Genomic DNA, 18618 nt, shown 5'->3' with positions numbered 1-18618 from the left:
CCAGCCGTTCGATCGTCTACATCGTGACGGCTCGGCTTCTTCGACGGCAGCTCGCGATCGTCGCCCCATTTTCAACCGTCCGATCTCAAAACATCCTACGATTGTAAATATTAAAGTTTTTCTATTGTGCTTTTCTCCGTCCTCCAAATTCTGGTCGAGACAGCAAAAACAAAAAATCCGTGGTTTTTACTTTAATACGTTTTCGCTTTTTCATTGCAAGAAATACGTGATTTGTGGATTTGCCACGCGGTCTTGGTGGGACCAATGAAAGTTGACGAAGTTATGTGACGTGGCGAACAGCGCTCGCTCTTGTAACGCAATCAAAAACCACGGGCGCACTTGGCGGTTGATTAAAACAGCGGGCTAACGCGTGAAAGCTATAAGTCAGGAATCAGGATGGCTCCTTTTTCCACCCTTGAGCGGTGTTGCACGAGGTTAGCTGGGTCAGAAGGACGGGAATAGACGAGTGACGTTCTGTCAAGTTGTGCAAGGCGTTTCTAATGTTCAACCGTTTACATTTGGTTGCATAGTTAATAGTCGAATCTCGATCGTTAAGGTTTTTCTAGTTTCCAATTTTATATCACTTGTTGGGATTTTATCTATATCTATTCTAAATCTATATATCATTTTGGCTACAGGTTCAGTATCTCCCAAACCTCCATTTCCTTCCCAAGCCTATTTTTCAATTGCATGCAGGGTTGAGGGAGGTTAAGGTGGCTTTAATGCCCGATGATCTCTCTCTCTCATGACTAGTGAGATTTTGATCTCATTTTGTCGCTCGAGTTGCAGGTAGACTTGGAGCACGCTTGGGAGCAGTGGACTTCAAGCACACTTGGAGTTATAGGGTGGACTTGGCGCAAGCTTGGAGCACGCCAGCTCGCTCAGGTGCAACTCTCCCTCTCTCTCTCGGCACCCCTCCCACACGCCTCTCTCTCTCTCTCTCTCTCTCTCTCTCTCTCTCTCTCTCTCACGGGTGGCAGGAGACAGCTAAGACGTGGGGATCGCTGACAACGATGGATTCACATTCCAAGAGGCGTAGGTAGGGATCGCTAATAATGATGAATTCGAGATGGGAGACCGGCCGCATCAGCAGCCGCACCACCACCTACCCGGCCCCCACCCTCTCCGGCCTCGCCTGCACCACCAGTTGCACCTTCTCACTTCCCACCTCCATTGTGATCGCGCTCTCTCTCTCTCTCTCTCTCTCTCTCTCTCTCTCTCTCTCTAAGATTGATGTTAATGTTATAATTATTAGATGTTATCATTATTGTTAATGTTAATGTTATAATTAGGATATAATTCATGTTGTTAATGTTAATGTTAATAATATTAATGTAGTGCTAATGTTAATGTTAATATTGTTGTAAATGTTATCATTAAGATTCATGTTATTGTTATTGTTAAATTAAAGTTAATGTTATTATTAAGATTGATGTTGTTGTTAATGTTAAGATTAATGTTGTTATTAATGAATTATTGTTTGGTATCTCCCGAACCTCCATTTCCTTCCCAAGCCTATTTTTGAATTGCATGTAGGGTTGAGGGAGGTTAAGGTGGCTTTAATGCCCGATTACCTCTCTCTCTCATGATTAGTGACATTTTGATCTCATTTTGTCGCTTGAGCTTCAGGTAGACTTGGAGCACGCTTGGAAGCAGTGGACTTCAAGCACACTTGGAGTTGCAGGGTGGACTTGGCGCAAGCTTGGAGCACGCCAGCTCGCTCAGGTGCAACTCTCTCTCTCTCTCTCTCTCTCTCTCTCTCTCTCTCTCTCTCTCTCTCTCTCTCTCTCTCTCTCTCTCTCTCTCTCTCTCTCTCTCTCTCTCTCTCTCAGGTAGCAGGAGACGGCTAGGAGGCGTGGGGATCGCTAACAACGATGGATTCACATTCCGGGAGGCATGGGGATTGCTAATAATGATGGATTCGAGAGGGGAGACCGGGCGCATCAACAGCCGCACCACCACTTGCCCGGCCCCCACCCTCTCCGACCTTGCCTGCACCACTAGTTGCACCTTCTCGCTTCCCACCTCCACTGTGATCGCGCGCCTCTCTCTCTCTCTCTCTCTCTCTCTCTCTCTCTCTCTCTCTCTCTCTCTCTCTCTCTCTCTCTCTCTCTATGGGCGGTGAGTCGGCCGGCTAGGCGCTCTCTCTTTTGGCGGCCAAGCAGGCACGTCAGTGGGCCAGGTAGGTGAGCAGGTAGGCAGATGGATAGGCATCGAGCAGGCCAAGTGGGTGGGCCAGGCGTCGAGGAGAGAGAGAGAGAGAGAGAAGGCGGGCGGGCTCTCTCTCTCTCTCTCTCTAAGATTGATGTTAATGTTATAATTATTGTTAATGTCAAAGTTATCATTAAGATTCATGTTATTGTTATTGTTAAATTAAAGTTAATGTTATTATTAAGATTGATGTTGTTGTTAATGTTAAGATTAATGTTGTTATTAATGAATTATTAGTTATTAGTTATAGTTATAATATTTATATTTGTATTTATAAGAATAAAAACAATAATAGTTTAGTTAATTATTATTATTATTATATTACTATGTATTATTATTTTATTATTTTTTTGCTATATTATTATATAGTTAATAGTTATTATTATTATTATTAATTATTAGTTATTATATTTTATAGTTATAGTTATTACCATATATATTATTATATGATTATTTAGGTTATATTATTATTATTGTTTTAGTTATTATATTATATAATTATTGCTATTGTATTGTTTTATATTATTATTATTAAAAATTTATGATTTTATTATTTTATTATATTATTAGATTATATAGTTTTGTTATTAGTTGTTATTTTAACTTTGTTATTGACTTTATTTTATTATGATGTTATTTTATTTAGATATTATTAGTTATTATATGTATTATTAGTTTGTTAGTTATTTTTTATTATTATATTATATTATATTATTATTTATTCAATTTTAGTTTTGCTGTTATTTAGTTTATTTATTGCTGTATTATTTTAGTTAGATATTGTTAGTTGTACGTGTTATTTTTTATTAGTTATATAATATTGTATTATATTTGTTATTATTATTTTAATTTTACTTTTCATTGGTTTAGTTGTTATTGTTATTATTATTATTATTATAGTTTAGTTATTATTTAGTTTATTGTAGTATTGCTATTTTAATTGGTCACTGGTTGCTTATTATATAGATTATATCATTATAGTATTGTTTTGTTTTTTGTTATTGTTATTATTGTATTGTATAGTAGAAGTAGACTATTATAAATACACATATAGATACAGATATTGATAATTGATATTGAATATTGAATATAATTATATAATAATAATGTTAATATGTTATTATTAATGAATAAGAACAATAACAGTTTAGTTAATTAATGTTGCCTTGTATATATATATATATATATATATATATATATATATATATATATATATATATAAAATTTATATTGTTATTATATATCATCATCGTTCTTTATAATTGATTGATTATTTATTATTATGTATTTATGAATTATGAATGAATTAGTTATAGTTTATATTTATATTTATAAGAATAAGATAAGAAAGAATAAGCTACATATATTATATATATATATATATAATAGTTAATTAATGGTTGCTTATATTATTATTATTATATCATTATTGTACTGGTGTTATTGTGATTGTTATTATTGTATTGTATAGTAGAAGTAGACTATTATAAATACAAATATTGATAATTGATATTGAATATATTGATATTATTTTATTACATTGCACTATATTGTTATATATTGTATTGTAATTGTAATTGTTATAATTATATGAAAATAATAATAATGTTCATAATTAATAATTAATGAAAGCTAATTATATTATATATTTTATTTTAATTCTATATTATTGATATTGATATTGTATTATCAATGTATTATATATATAATACATTGATAATGATATTATAATATAATACATAGAGAAAATAGAGATTATTAATGTATTATATAGATTCTTATATTATATTATTTTTATATTATTGATATTGATATTGTATTGTTTATTATTATATGCGTGTAAATTTTAGAGTATTATATTATATTTTATTATTAATGTATTGTTTAGGTATATTAAACTAATTATAAATACATATATTGAATATTGATAATTGATATTATAGTTATAGAGTAATAAATATAGATAGAAGATAGATATAATAATAATAATATAGTTAATAGTTGTTTTTTATTATGTTTTATATTTTATAATTATAGTTATTACTATTATATTATTATTATTATTTTAGTTATTATATTATATAGTTATTACTGTTGTATTGTTTTATATTATTTTTATTACATTCTTATTGTATTATTTTAAGATATAATTAAATATTTTAATTAATTATTAATATATATTTATAGTTTAATTAGTTATTAATAGTTAGTTATAATTATAGTTATATAGTTCTGTTATTAGTTGTTGTTTGTTATTGTTATATTATATTATTATTATATTATGATGGATTTATTCAATTTTAGTTTTGTTGTTTTAATCAGTTTAATTGTTATTAAGTTTATTGTGGTATTATTTTATTTAGATATTGTTAGTTGTATGTGTTATTTTTTATTTGTTATATTATATTTGTTATTATTATTTTAATTTAACTTTTCATTGGTTTGGTTGTTAGTGTTATTGTTATTATTATTATTATTGTTGTTGTTGTTGTTATTAGTTTAGCTATTATTCAGTTTATTGTGGTATTGTTATTTTAATTGGATAAATTTCTATTTTATTTTGATTGGTTTAGTTTATTATTATTTTATTAGTATATATATATATATATATATATATATATATATATATATATGTATATATATATATATATAAAATGATGTTATTTTATTTTTAATTAGTTATGTAATTATTAATAGTCAATAGTTAGTTAGTGTTGTTGTTTTGTTATTTTAATTAGTTTAGTTGTTATTGAGTTTATTGTTATTAATATTTTTTGTTATTTTAATTAATTTCTTTAGTTGTTATTGTTATTATTATTTTATTATTAGTATAGATGAGATATATGTTTTGTTTTTTATTTTATTGTTGTTATTTTATTGTTATTATTATTGTTATATTATATAGATATAGATATAGAATATTAGATTAGATAGATATAGATATTAGTTTATTGTTATTGTTATTATTTTACTAATAATTAAACTTAGAAAGTTATTTAGTGTGTGAGCTATATTTTTATTGGCATCATACAAACTTAGGTCTAATACACATGTATTTTATGAAGTGGAAGGTTTTGTAGTAACTTTATAAGATAAATATATGTATTATATTATATTACTATTTATTTATTCATGGTCATGACTTTCATTATCGAGAGGTACAACTATCCTTTGTCTCGCTTATTGCGATTTATGGGATTGGCATGCATATAATAACCGGCCTTCATGGCATTAAAAATCTGTTATTGATGTTTTTAAACTTAGGAGGTTGTTTAGTGTGTAAACTATATTTTTATTGGCAGGGGTGGGGAATGTTGCATTGTCCTAAGGCATGATTTTCTAAGAAAGGATATTGTATGGTGTACACCATGCAACGGTAGGTACACCACTTAAAATAACAACTGATTGGTCATTATGGCGTTGGCTTCGATCCTTGACTTTTCTCATTATGCAAGGGGGTTTTGCATCATGAAATGGATACATCCATTGTGATAAAAAGTCTAATCTCTCAGTTACTAGGGAGCCATGGGAATTTGCTTGAAATAATCCAAATGCATCTTGAAGACCCACTTGAGTCCTATGTGTGGGATAAACAAATTGAAACCTCACTCTAGATGCTACTTACTATAGCAAATTCTATTGTAGTCAATCATATGGTCTAATGCACGTATGTTCAAATTTAATGCATTGGAAGTTAAATCTAATGTCATCTAGGATTTTCCACTGTTTCTAATTCTTAAGATAAGATAATAATAGTTTATATACACCTCGATGTTGACGCATGTGTTTTGTGCAACATGGAGGACAAAAATGTGTCTGTAGCAAATGTTGTGCAGTGTGCTCCCAATGTGCAAATGAATATGTGCAAAGGGAAAGAGGTTATAAGGAAGAAGGCAATTCATCATGCACTCACGCATGTTGGAGGATATGAAAGTTTTGTTAGTTTCTTGAGAGTCATTCATCGCTTGGATGGGCTTGAGATGCAAGTGAAGGCACTATTTCAACATCAAAGGGCTTCATTTTCTCTTAGTGAGAGCATTGATAGTCATCTACAAAGGATTAAGAGAATTTTCGAGGAGAAATATGAAGGAAACCTTTGTGATGGGGTGAGGATACAGGATGAGCTGGAAGAAATCAAGGGTTACATAGGGGAGATATATGACCATGTCCGAAAGTATTGGCCACGTATTGGATCCTTGGATGATCATGATGAGAAGATGAAAGATCTTATTGACGGTGCTGGTCGTATAGATGATGGTGTATGTGAGTTAATTGCTCACAAGAATGAGAATGTTTCCCTTGATGTGCAACTTACTTCTTTGAAAGTTTCTCTTAATAGGTTTTCGGCAATGTTAACCCAGATGAATTGTTGTGTGGGGTCATCCCCTTTCACTCGAGAGCATTGCCCTTGATGTGCAACTTGCTTCTTTCAAAGTTTATCTAGATAGGTTTTTGGCAATGTTAACTTGGATGAGTCGTCGCTGTATAAGCACATCCTTGAAAATATCCATTTTGAAAAACATTGTCTATCTCTTCCAAATTGAAAATCACCACATACTTGATATATATAATCTCTGCAATACTTTTTAAAGAGTTGTGTTTTATTCTATTGATGAAAATCTCCATTTTAAAAAACATTGTCTATCTCTTCCAAATTATTAAGATTTTTTGAACTCATTTTAGTAGTTTATTTTTTCATATTTTCACCTTGGTATTCATTCATCTTTGAGCGTCGAACACCTTTGGATCTTTAACACATTCGAGCCTTTAGCAAGACCTATCTATGGATCTAGACGAATGAACATCCATTAGTAGGGCTTGCACACACACACACACACAGCGTCAGAGGAGAGGAGGTAAGGCATGGCCATATATGCATTTGGTTATGCATGTTGGGCTTAATACATGTGTATTCTTTCACTTTCGAGTCTAGGATATCATCTCTTCAAGTTTGACTGATGCTTGCTGGGCCTTTGGTGGGTGTTATGTGCACATGTGGATGAATGGACATCCATTAGAGAGGGGAATCATTAATTGGCTTTTGGCGAGCACTGTGTATATATGTGCTCATGCATGATTATTTACATATGTGTTCGTGCATGACTATTCTTTTGTCTTTGAGTCCAAGACACTTCCGATTTAGGGTTTTCAGTTGGAAATGTGTTTGTCGTCAATGGCTTTGAGATTTCTCTATTGGGACTCTTATACTCTATTGAAAGTTTCGTGTAGTCATCATGGAACAAAGCAAAGCTATGGACGATGTTCCAGACATAGTGCATTCGACTCCATTGAATGCAATTGATTTGGTTGAATCAAAGAAAACAACCATAATATCATGTCTTCGACGCTTGCCTACTTGGAGCCATTCGCATGGGTATGGGAGCTAATTATTCTAATAATTGTATTTTTGTCAAGGTATTGTGTTCTTTTTGGGGAGATAGTCATTTGTGTATTTTGTTGCAGCCAAAATGTGGAGTTTAATAGAGTGAATAAAGTTAATGTGTGAAACATGAAAGAAGTGGCGAGGCAACAGGGAGGGCATGCTAGTAAAACCCACAAGGACATCAACGATCCGAAGAAACACAAAGGATGCTTCAAGTTCTTTGGAGTTTAAACGCCTCGAGACCAAGATGAATGAGTTGATGGAACTACAGATGAGTTTATCCACACGTGTTGATCATGCACTTGCCATTTACTCTGCAGAGTTGCATGAACAAGCTAAAGGTTCATATGGTGTTGTGTGCGAGACAAAGCACACCCAGAGTGTTCTTCAACAAGTCTCGAGTGGTTTGGGTGGTGAAGTGAGGGAACTTTCGGCAATTGTCTCTAAGACAAGCAGGTTGATGAATTTATTATTGAATGATATGTGGGTATCGTTTTGGGGGACTTGGAGATGACCATGAGCCTGAGATTTGCCAGAGGGGTTGTTGTCGACTACTGTTCTTGCAGTTTCAAATGAATGTTAATAGGTTCAATGCCTTGCTACAATAATTGAGTCGTCAAATGAATGGTCCCAATTGAGGAGGACTTGCTTGGCTGAGGCTTATGATCTATTATCGTCTCGCTTATATCTTATTTGAAAGTGCTTGGACCAATGCTTTTTTTGTGAAGATGTGTGCTTTCTTTTTGTGAAGCTTATATTGGTTTTAATGTAACGATGTGATACCTCTTTCTTGAGGTTTGATCTATATAAATAATTATCATGTCTTGCAATGTGGATACAACTTTTTTTATTTTTGTAGTGTAGTGCATGCGAGAGTAATATTCTCTAATTGTATAGTCTAATTATAATTATAATGTTTGAATATTCACCTCTCTCTCTCTCTCTCTCTCTCTCTCTCTCTAACATTTGGATGAAGATTATGATCTATTGTTGTCACGCTTATGAAGATATTGAAATGCTTGGGCCACTGCTTTTTTTTTCATAATGTGTGCTTTCTTTTTTTGTAACGAGACTAAATTCAGTAAACTATATTGGGTACCTACAGTGTGGTGTGATGTCTCTTTCTTGACGCTTGATTTGTACAAAGAATTATTATTATCATGTCAAACAATGTGGGTATATAGCTTTATTCATTTTTGGGGTGTAATGCATGTGAGTAATATTCTCTAATTGTAATGTTTGAATATTCATCTCTCTCTCTCTCTCTCTCTCTCTCTCTCTCTCTCTCTCTCTCTCTCTCTCTCTCTCTCTCTCTCTCTCTCTCTCTCTCTCTCTCCAATATTAGTTTCAATATCTAGGAACTTGCTATGGATTGGAATAATAATGTGTATTCTTTCTCTTTTGAAAAGTTTGTAAATATTAAATACATTTTTATTTTTAAGTATATTGCTTCTTTCTTGAGGTTTGATCTATAGAAATACTTATTATGTCTTGCAATCTACAGAGAAGAGTTCATTGATTTAAGAATCCTAACATTTTATAGTTTATTGCGCATTCATGTTGAAGAGTAATGTTTGGGTTTGAGTTATAGGCTTTGGGGGATTGCGCGCCGGTTAGAAATAGTTTTTTTTCGTTTGTCTTTGGGTTAGATATCTAATTGTATAGAATATATAAAAATATATAATGATTCTAATTTTAACTATTATTGTTCCTTGCACGTAGGAGGATTGTGCTGATTTAAATTGTTGTAGTATTTTCGATTATGTGATTCTAGATTGATTCTACTTTTAAGTCTTTTTGAAAATACTAATCCCAGTCAAGTCTCTCCTTAAAAGAACACATGTTTTCTCTTGATGTGCAGGCTTTGTGAGAATCCAAACAATATGGGATTAAATAATCAGAGAACTAGCGGGGATTATGTGTTTCGTATTCATAGGCATAGACTCAACTCTACACGATATAGACGATGACAAGTTGCTAGGCTTAGGGCTCAAATGGCAAAACATGACCGAAGGGGGTACAAAGAGATGTGTTCTACTATAGTTGAGTGTCAGAACATTTTGCAAGGAGGGGCTCTAAATCATGGTAGCTTGATTCGTGAGGGACTTCACAATTTGATTGAGCAACAATTTGCTAATGATTATAATTGTGATGCTGAAAATCACCAAAACCTAGGAAATCATATGATTAATGAGTCACATGTCAATAATACTCCAACCTTTAGTCCTCAAAATGGAGATTTTCGCTCCATTTTACATGCTTTGCCTGCAATGGATATTCATCCTGCAACTACAATATTGCATTCCATGGAGAGTCTTTCTGAGATGTGTGAGTGATGTTCAGCTAAATTGTGGAGATGTGAGGCTCAAGTGCAGGGGTCAGTTTTGTTTGGTAAACATTGTTGTTGAAATGGAAAAGCAATGTTGCCACAGTTGCAATATCCACCACAGTTATTGCATGATTTGTTGCATGGTACGCATCCTCAAAGCAGAGTATTTAAAAATAATATTCGAGCATATAATAGTGCTCTTGCATTTGTGTCACTTGGTGCCAATGTTGATGAGCTTTTGTCTGTTGTGGAAATTTCTTATACCTTTATGATCATATAGGCCCTTTGATTCCAAATGTGCAACGATAGGAAAGGCCAAGATTTGCACAACTTTATGTTTATGATACTGAGCATGAGTTATTTAATCGGTTGGATGTTATGCCTAATTTATTGCCAAACTTGCTTGGGGAGCTTTAGTCTATGATGCATCAACACAATGCATATGCACAAGCTTTTAGATATGTGGGTATGCAATTGCAAAACAATCCCTTGCATGATTTGAGAATGACTATTTTTGGGGTTTAATATGCTAATAAACAATACTCAGCTCCAGTGGCAAACTGAGGTTACAGCTATCATGCCAGGACAAGGCGATGAGAATACTCTTTATCGTTGAGACATACATGTTTATAGTCGAGATGGACGATGTATTGCTATTTAAAACTATATAGGGCATATATGCCAATGCGATATGTTCTTCTTTTTCCTATGGGCGATGATGGTTGGCATGTAAAGGTACCTTATAGTGGTGTTAATGTTCCAATTAATATACATGGATTGTCTAATAAGGACTGTGTTACTCAGATGCAATTTTATGCATTTTGACTACAAGTGCGTGAGGACACTGAGGTGTGCATGCTGCGGGGTGGTCGATTTTTGCAACAATTTATTGTTGATGCTTATTGTAGTATAGAGCAATGTAGGTTTGCTTGGTGTTGTCAAAACCAATCTGTTTTACGCTCGGAAGTTTATAGGCTTAGCAGATATGATGGGAGTGATGGATGATAGACCAGTGGGGATTATTGGTGCCTCTATTGGTAAAAGGGTGGTTTTGCCATCTTCTTTTACCAGTGGGCCAAGACTCATGTATCAGTTATATCAAGATGCCATGGCTATAGTACGAAGTAAGGGAAAACATGATTTGTTTATTACAATGACATGTAATCCAAAGTGGTTAGAGATAACTAATGCTTTGTTGTCTGGATAGACTGCTTATGATCATCCTGATTTGACTGCTCAGGTATTCCATAAAAAACATGCTGATATGATGCATACATTGTTGAAAAGGAATCTGTTTGGGAATGTTGCAGGCTATGTTAGTGTGATTGAGTTTCAAAAGTGGGGGCTACTGCATTCTCATACTTTGCTAAATTTGGAGCACCTTTTAAACCCTCTGAAGCATGCCATTATGATATATTTATTTGTGTTGAGTTTCCTGATAAAGCAAAGTCTTCAGCTTTGTTTGAAACTATCTCAAAATGCAATGTCCATGGTCCTTGCAGTGCAATGAATCCCAAGAGCCCTTGCATGCACAATGGTCGATGCACTAAAAAATTCCCTCGAAGGTTTGTGAATGTAACAACTGTTGATAGCTCTAGCTATCTTGTTTATAGAAAATGAGATGATGAAAAGACGGTCACAATAAAGGGTAATACTATTGATAATCGATGGATTGTTCCATACAATCCATACTTGAGTACAAAATACAATGCACATATAAATGTTGAGGTATGCTCAACGGTGGCAGTTGTTAAGTATTTGTATAAGTATATATACAAGGGACATGATTGTACAACCATTAAATTTTTTGTTGGAAACTCAGGGTTAAATGGTATGACTTTTCGTGAAGTGGATGAGATCAAGAGTTATTTAGATGCACGGTATGTTTCTGCTTCGGAAGTGTGTTGGCAAATATATGACTGTGCATTGCACAATGAGAAGCCTGATATACAGGAGTTGCAGGTGCACTTGCCTGATGTGAATTATGTGGTGTTTCAAGATACAGACAATATATCAGATGTCATGTAGAAGGAAGATATTAGGAAAACTACTCTTACGGATGGTTTGTGTGCAATCGTATTTATCCAGAGGTTCGAGCTATTCGCTATCAAGACTTCCCGGTGTATTGGGTGTGGAATGCACAACGAAAGGTATGGACGAAGAGAAATTGTGGAAATACATGTAGTCGAATATACTTTGTGCCGCCCACATCTGCTGAGCGCTATTACTTGCAAATGCTCTTGATAGTGTCTCGAGGATATATGTCTTTTGATGATTTGCGTACTATTGGCAACGTGGTGTACAACACCTTTAAGGAAGCTTGCATTGCAAAGGGCATGTTAGAGGGTGATGATGAGTGTGTTGCGTGCTTGGAAGAGGCTACATCCATACAAATTGGTGCCCAATTGCGTGCTTTGTTTGCTGCAATTTTGGTCTTTTGTGAGCCTACTCAACTTGGTCAGCTTTGGGATAGGTTTATGTCACCAACGGTGGAGGATATTTTGTATAAGTTACATCTAGAGCATGTGCATATATCTTCTACAGTTCTACAACAAGAGGCATCAAAGAGGGCTTTATTGCATCTTCAGGATCTTTTGCGACAGCATGAGAGAAGATCGTTTGACTTTGATGGATTGCCAGAACTTCATCGAACAGATTCTCAGTTGTGTATTAACCCTCTTTTAGAAGAAGAATATGCATATGATATACTAGAGCAACATAGAGTTTGTGTTTGTATAGAGGCAATGTTGAATGATGGACATAGAGTTGCATATAATGCAGTTATAGGTGCCATTGGTGGAAACTCTGGGTATGTTTTTTTTTTTTTGGATGGTCCTGGTGGGTTTGGAAAGACATTTCTTTACAAGTGTTTGCTTGCTAGGTTGCGCAGTGATCGTCATATAGCATTAGCAACGACATCATCTGGCATTGCTGCTTTGCTTCTATAGGGCGGTCGTACTACTCACTTGAGGTTTAAAATCCATTGGATCTAAGTAATTGATCCACCTATAATATTCCTATTTAGAGTGATCTTGCTCAACTGTTCAGACAGTCGAGCCTTTTTTTATGGGATGAGGCTCCCATGATGCACAGGTTTGCATTTGAAGCTGTTGATAGAACTTTAAGAGATATTATGAGCTGTGATAAACCGTTTGGTGGAAAGGTTACTTTGCTTGGGGATGATTTTAGGCAAATCCTGCCCGTCGTGATGAAGGGCTCCCCCGAAGATATTGTTAATGCGGCACTATGTTACTCTCATTTATGGCAGTATGTTAAGGTGCTAAGGTTGTCTGGGAATATGAGGATGTCAACCGCTGGTGGTATAATGGATAATGGATTTGTTGGTTGGATTCAAGGGATAGGGGATGGAGTGGGTATTACAGAGAATTGTGATAAGTTACATATTCAATCTAGCATGGTATTGAAAGGGCGCTCTATTGAAACCTTAGTTAATAGTGTGTACGGTGAAGTGTCCATGGTGAGAGACTTTGGAGCATATTTCAATGAGCGTGCTATACTTGCAGCGTGAAATACAGAGGTGGCTTCTTTAAATCATTGTGCATTCCAATCGATGCCAAGAGAAGTTATACAGTACTATAGTGCGGATTTAATTGCAAAGACGAGTGATGGCTCATTTTTATACACTGTAGAGTATTTAAATACACTAGATCTTAGAGGTGGATTTCCTCCCCATCTATTGTTGCTAAAGATGAATGCACCTATTATTCTGCTTAGGAATCTAAATCCAGCAAAAGATTTGTGTAATGGTATACGGTTGATATGTAAGGCATTCAATAAAAAGGTGATAGATGCTGAGATAATAACAGGGACAAATATAGGGAAATGAGTTTTTATTCTTAGGATCACTTTTATTCCTAGCACCTTGCAATTTCCGTTTGCTATGAGGCGGAGGGAATTTCCTATTCGACTGGCGTTTGCTATGACGATCAATAAGTCACAAGGCCAGACATTGTCTTTTGTTGATCTTTACTTAAAGACACCAGTATTTACACATGGACAATTGTATGTTGCATTTTCAAGGGTGAAATCCTCATGCGGTGTGAGGGTCTTATTGGATGAGAATGGAAGCACTGTGAATGTCACGACAAACATTGTGTACAAGGAGGTACTTCAGAAGATGCAATGAGGTGCATTGCTTTTTTGCAGAGATGCATACAGAGATGAATTTTTTGGAGGGTGGAATGATATGCTTGCATTTTTTTAGAGATGTATATATTGAATTTTGATGGCTTTGTAGTCCTTGCTTGGTGTGTATGTGAAATGGCCTCGAAGCTGTATTCAGTTGGCATATACTTGATGGTAATTGAGTATATATTTCCTACACTATATATAAGTGTTTGCTTGACTTTTGCAAATGCCTACTCCAAGCTAGGATTATTATCCAGCTTCTGAGTATCAGAAGGAACTGCAGTGTATCTTGCGCATAGTGACAATGCATGATATTATAAGAAGAATGCTTGCAAGGGTCATTGAGTGTTTATATGATGATGTCAACATAGAGATTTTACTTACAATTTTTATTGAGGTGGTGCATTGTGGGTATACTCAATGTTTTCGAGTGTATATGGGTGAAGTTGAGCAGGAAAAAAGGTTCGGCGATCTCACACTGATAGAATACTGAGGGGGTGGCTAGCGTATGAATTTAAGGACCTCGGTTGTTTTGTGATGCTACATCAAGCTATGACAGTGCCTGCCGAGTGGTTTCCAAATGTTAAGCCATGTATTGTTATTCCAATGTTAAGTGATCTTTGTCAATTGTTAGATGTGTTCACGTTTATGTTGTGGGCTTTTAAAATTTTAGGTGCAAGAAAGAGAGGAAACACTGATAGAATACTGAGGGGGTGGATGGCGTATGAATTTAAGGACCTCGGTTGTTTTGTGATGCTACATCAAGCTGTGACAGTGCCTGCCGAGTGGTTTGCAAATGTTAAGCCAGGTATTGTGATTCCAATGTTAAGTGATCTTTGTCAATTGTTAGATGTGTTCACGTTTATGTTGTGGGCTTTTAAAATTTTAGGTGCAAGAAAGAGAGGAAAGACTATCACGTTCCCTGTACCATCATCGAGATGAAGAGTTGCAATGGGACTTGCTTCACCTGAGCATGCTGTGTTGGAGAATGGAAATTTTCCCAGTGATTCCTCAAAGAAAAGAAAGCTTCATTTTGGTTAGGCCCCATGGAAAGTTTCAACATTTTTGTAGTGTTTGGATGTAGATGTATAGGTGTAATCAAGAAGTGGTACTTTGTGGTTTGTTGATACTTGGATTTATGGTACAAAGTTTTTGGCTCTGAAGCAAGCTTTGGTTTTGGGCTTTGCTTCACCTGTTTGTATTTGATGCTTGGATATGCTTATACTTTGTGGTTCATTTCAGTGTAGCAATGTTTTTTCTGATTGTAACATCGAATGATCATGTAGAGCTACTTCTAGCTATTGTGCATAGCAAGTATGGATGTAACTGCAATATTGGTACATGGTCATTGCATGTATATATATAAGTCTATGTACTCCTAGATGCATGTTTGGCCTTTTGTACATGCGTGTAAGAGAGAGAGAGAGAGAGAGAGAGAGAGAGAGAGAGAGAGAGAGAGAGAGAGAGGGAGGGAGGGAGGGAGGGAGGGAGGGAGGGAGGGAGGGAGGGAGAGAGAGAGAGAGAGAGAGAGAGAGAGAGAGAGAGAGAGAGCGTGAATGAGTGAGTGTGAATAGAGGAGGGGAGAGGTGTAAAAGGGGTGAGAGATAGAGTAGAGGAGAAGGGCAAAAGAGGGGAGGGAGTGAGAGGTGACAAGGGGAGAGGGAGGAAGAGATAGAGGTTGTGGAGGGAGAAGAAAGATAACAAGGGAGGAGGGAGGGAATGAGGATGACAGATGTGAGAAAAAGAGATGGGTAACAAATGGAGGGGCGGTGAAGATAGATAGGGAGAGGGAGGAAGAGGCAAAAAATAGTAAGAGAGATTCGGGATAGAGAGAATATAGTAAGCAAGCATATAGTTTCTTGCACTCAAGGATACAAAATATGCATTTTGTATGCCTTTTGTTTATGGTTTGGTGCAATGTTATTTCCAATTGCAACATCCAAGGATCGTATAGAGCTACTTCTAGGTATCATGCAAAGTACGTATGGGTAAAGTTTACAAGTTTGGTGTATATGCAAATGCATATCTATCCTTTTATGCATGTGTACATGAGAGAGAGAGAGAGAGAGAGAGAGAGAGAGAGAGAGAGAGTGTGTGTGTGTGTGAAAATATAGGGAGAGATGTAAAAATTGTGTGGGAGAGGGGTTGCAAACAAAGGAGAGGCATGGACTAGGGGAGGGAGGAATACATTGTGGATATACTTAGCGTTTTCAAGTGCATATGAGTGAAGCTGAATAGGATAAGAGGTTTTGCATGATCTCACACTGATAGAGTACCAAGAGAGTGGGCGATGTATGAATCTAAAGACCTTGATTGTTTTGTGACCCTGCATCAAGCTATGACAAAGCCTATTGAGTGGTTTGCGGATGTTAGGCCAAGTATTGTTGTTTTAATGCTAAGTAGTCTTTGTTGGTTGTTAGATTTACATTAACGTTGTGGGCTTCTAAAATTTTAGGTGCAAGAAAGAGAGGATATACTATCATGTCCCTTGTACCATCAACAAGACGAATAATGGCGATCGGACTTGCTTCACCTAGCCATGCTATATTGGAGAGTGAAAATTTTCCTAGTTATTTCTCAAAGAAAAGAAAGCTTCGTTTTGGTTAGACCCTATGGGAACTGGAAATTTTTTTGTAACATTTGGATGTAGATGCATAGGCGCAATCAAGGAGTGACACTTTGTGGTTTGTTGATACTTGAAATTGTGGTGCAAGGTTATTGGCGCAGTCTCTAGAAGAAACTTTGGTTTCAGGCTTTGCTTCACCTATGTGGGTTATTAATACTGAGAGTTTGCATGCAATGCTTGGACAAACTTAAATTTGTGGTGTGGTTCATACATCTTTCATTTGTGGTTCGTTTCACCATAGCAATGTTATTTCTCATTGTAGCATCCAAGGATACAAGTTGTTTCTAATTGTTGTGCAGAGCAAGTATAGATACAAGTTTGTAAGTTTAGTGCATAGTCATTGCATGTATATATGAGTCTATGTACTCCTTGATGCAAATGCATATTTGGCCTTTTATACATGTGTGTGTGTGTGTGTGTGTGTGTGTGAGAGAGAGAGAGAGAGAGAGAGAGAGAGAATACAGGGGGGAGGTGTAAATGGGGTGAGAGATAGAGGGGTTGTGAGTAGAGGAGAGTAAAGCATGTGGTGTTTTTGTGATAGCATTACCCGCTGTGCGATAGGGGAAGTGAAGCTGCCTTGCGAGGAACGCTAGTCTCATTTGTTAGCCCTACTAAAGTTCTATTAGAGCTTGCTTTTTCATCTATGTTGGCAACACTTGTGCGGTTTCAGCAAATCCCACAGCCCTTGATCCTTCTCCATCATGCAACCAGATACCAACAAGGTTAATACCCCCCACTCCCCTTGCTACAACCCCATATGACATAGCCTTAAGGGCGAGCATTGTTAGCAAGATTCTTGCCTGCACTTTCATGTGATAGTCACGTGCCCAATTCCAATAATCTTCATTATCCATTAGGCTTTCTAGAGGGGCCATTTTGTTAGCATTGCCCTTTAAGGTATATGCTTATACAATGGTGTGTAGACATTCAAAAAATTACCCACTGTTAACTTTAGTTACGTTGTCCACTTAGCCCTAAAATGTATGGATATCTTATTTTTTAAGAAAAGAGGGTTTATTTTAGAACATTTAAGAAAAAATGTGTTCTCTATGTGTGTGTGTGTGGAAGGGTTGAAAAGGAGGCACAATTGTACTTTCCATATGACAATGGTTCAACTCATCCTTCCTCGTATATGAGTGCTTAGTTAAGTTAATTGTATTGGGTCCATGGATATCCCTTATGGTATCTTTGTCTTTCCTACAAGGTCATTCTTTAATAGGATTTTATCTAGTCAACAAGTTTAGCAACGAATTTAGCTTGCGAGGTATGGATCAATGTGGTTAAGGTCATAGGAAGGACAAGAATGTCTAAATTGGTTTGGGAAATTTATCCTAGATCAACCTCCTTAAGTAGATTAACCCTCGTATGAGATGTCCAATGAGATCAAAGTTTAAGCTCAAAGGTGGCTTGACTCTTTGCACAGTTGCTTGATGAAACTTTACACACTTTGCCCTTGATAAGAATTTAAGTTTCCACTTGTCTCTAATATGGTTGTTGATTTTCAAGGGTAAGTGCCTTAGGCACAATAACTTCCAAGCATCATTGTGGAAATCAAACCAATGGGATGTCTCATAAAGAATAGTTTACATTGCAGTACCACTTTTTCTTGGCTATCCTATGACTTTTTGCCCATTAACATTGCAAAACTAGGTGGATGAATGCACTATTACATTTAGAAGCTATTTTGGGCTTTTTACTAATTCCATTACAGCATTGTGATGTACAATAGTTTATTACAATGTTTCATTGGTTTTTTGTGTGATGCAAAACTTGAAAGGCAATTTATTATTCACTGAGTACTTAGTACATGCAACCATATGGTACTATTGAAGGGCAAATGATGCACATTGAATAGCAATCAAATTTGGAGCTAAATTTTTCTTTTTCCTTGCTTAAACCAAAATTTCTACGTAGACCACT

At 35.6% G+C, this 18618-nt stretch overlaps 1 protein-coding gene across 3 annotated transcripts; it reads left to right on the top strand.

Annotated features, from left to right (window-relative positions):
• The first annotated feature begins 421 nt into the window (after positions 1-421).
• LOC148011073 (uncharacterized) lies at positions 422-15285 on the top strand. 3 transcript variants are annotated; one of them, XR_015689523.1, is made up of 5 exons: positions 422-556; positions 790-885; positions 1634-1725; positions 14746-14880; positions 14962-15285. XR_015689523.1 is itself a non-coding variant. In XM_087671830.1 (4 exons), exon 4 carries the CDS (start codon positions 6009-6011, stop codon positions 6621-6623), a length of 615 nt encoding a protein of 204 aa, XP_087527956.1. In that variant the 5' UTR covers positions 422-556; positions 790-885; positions 1630-1725; positions 5514-6008; the 3' UTR covers positions 6624-6712. The 3 variants fall into 3 exon arrangements, 1 of the variants encoding a protein (XP_087527956.1); XR_015689522.1 differs by having other exon boundaries at positions 1630-1725; XM_087671830.1 differs by lacking the exons at positions 14746-14880; positions 14962-15285 and adding an exon at positions 5514-6712 and having other exon boundaries at positions 1630-1725.
• Positions 15286-18618: the final 3333 nt, after the last annotated feature.

This window comes from Lygodium microphyllum, chromosome 29, assembly GCF_053477565.2.
Source record: "Lygodium microphyllum isolate KBCC chromosome 29, Lygodium_microphyllum_v1.1.10, whole genome shotgun sequence".
In the NCBI taxonomy this organism is placed as follows: Eukaryota; Viridiplantae; Streptophyta; class Polypodiopsida; order Schizaeales; family Lygodiaceae; genus Lygodium; species Lygodium microphyllum.
Note: the sequence above shows the minus strand (reverse complement) of the source record. Positions and strands in the feature narration are given on the sequence as shown.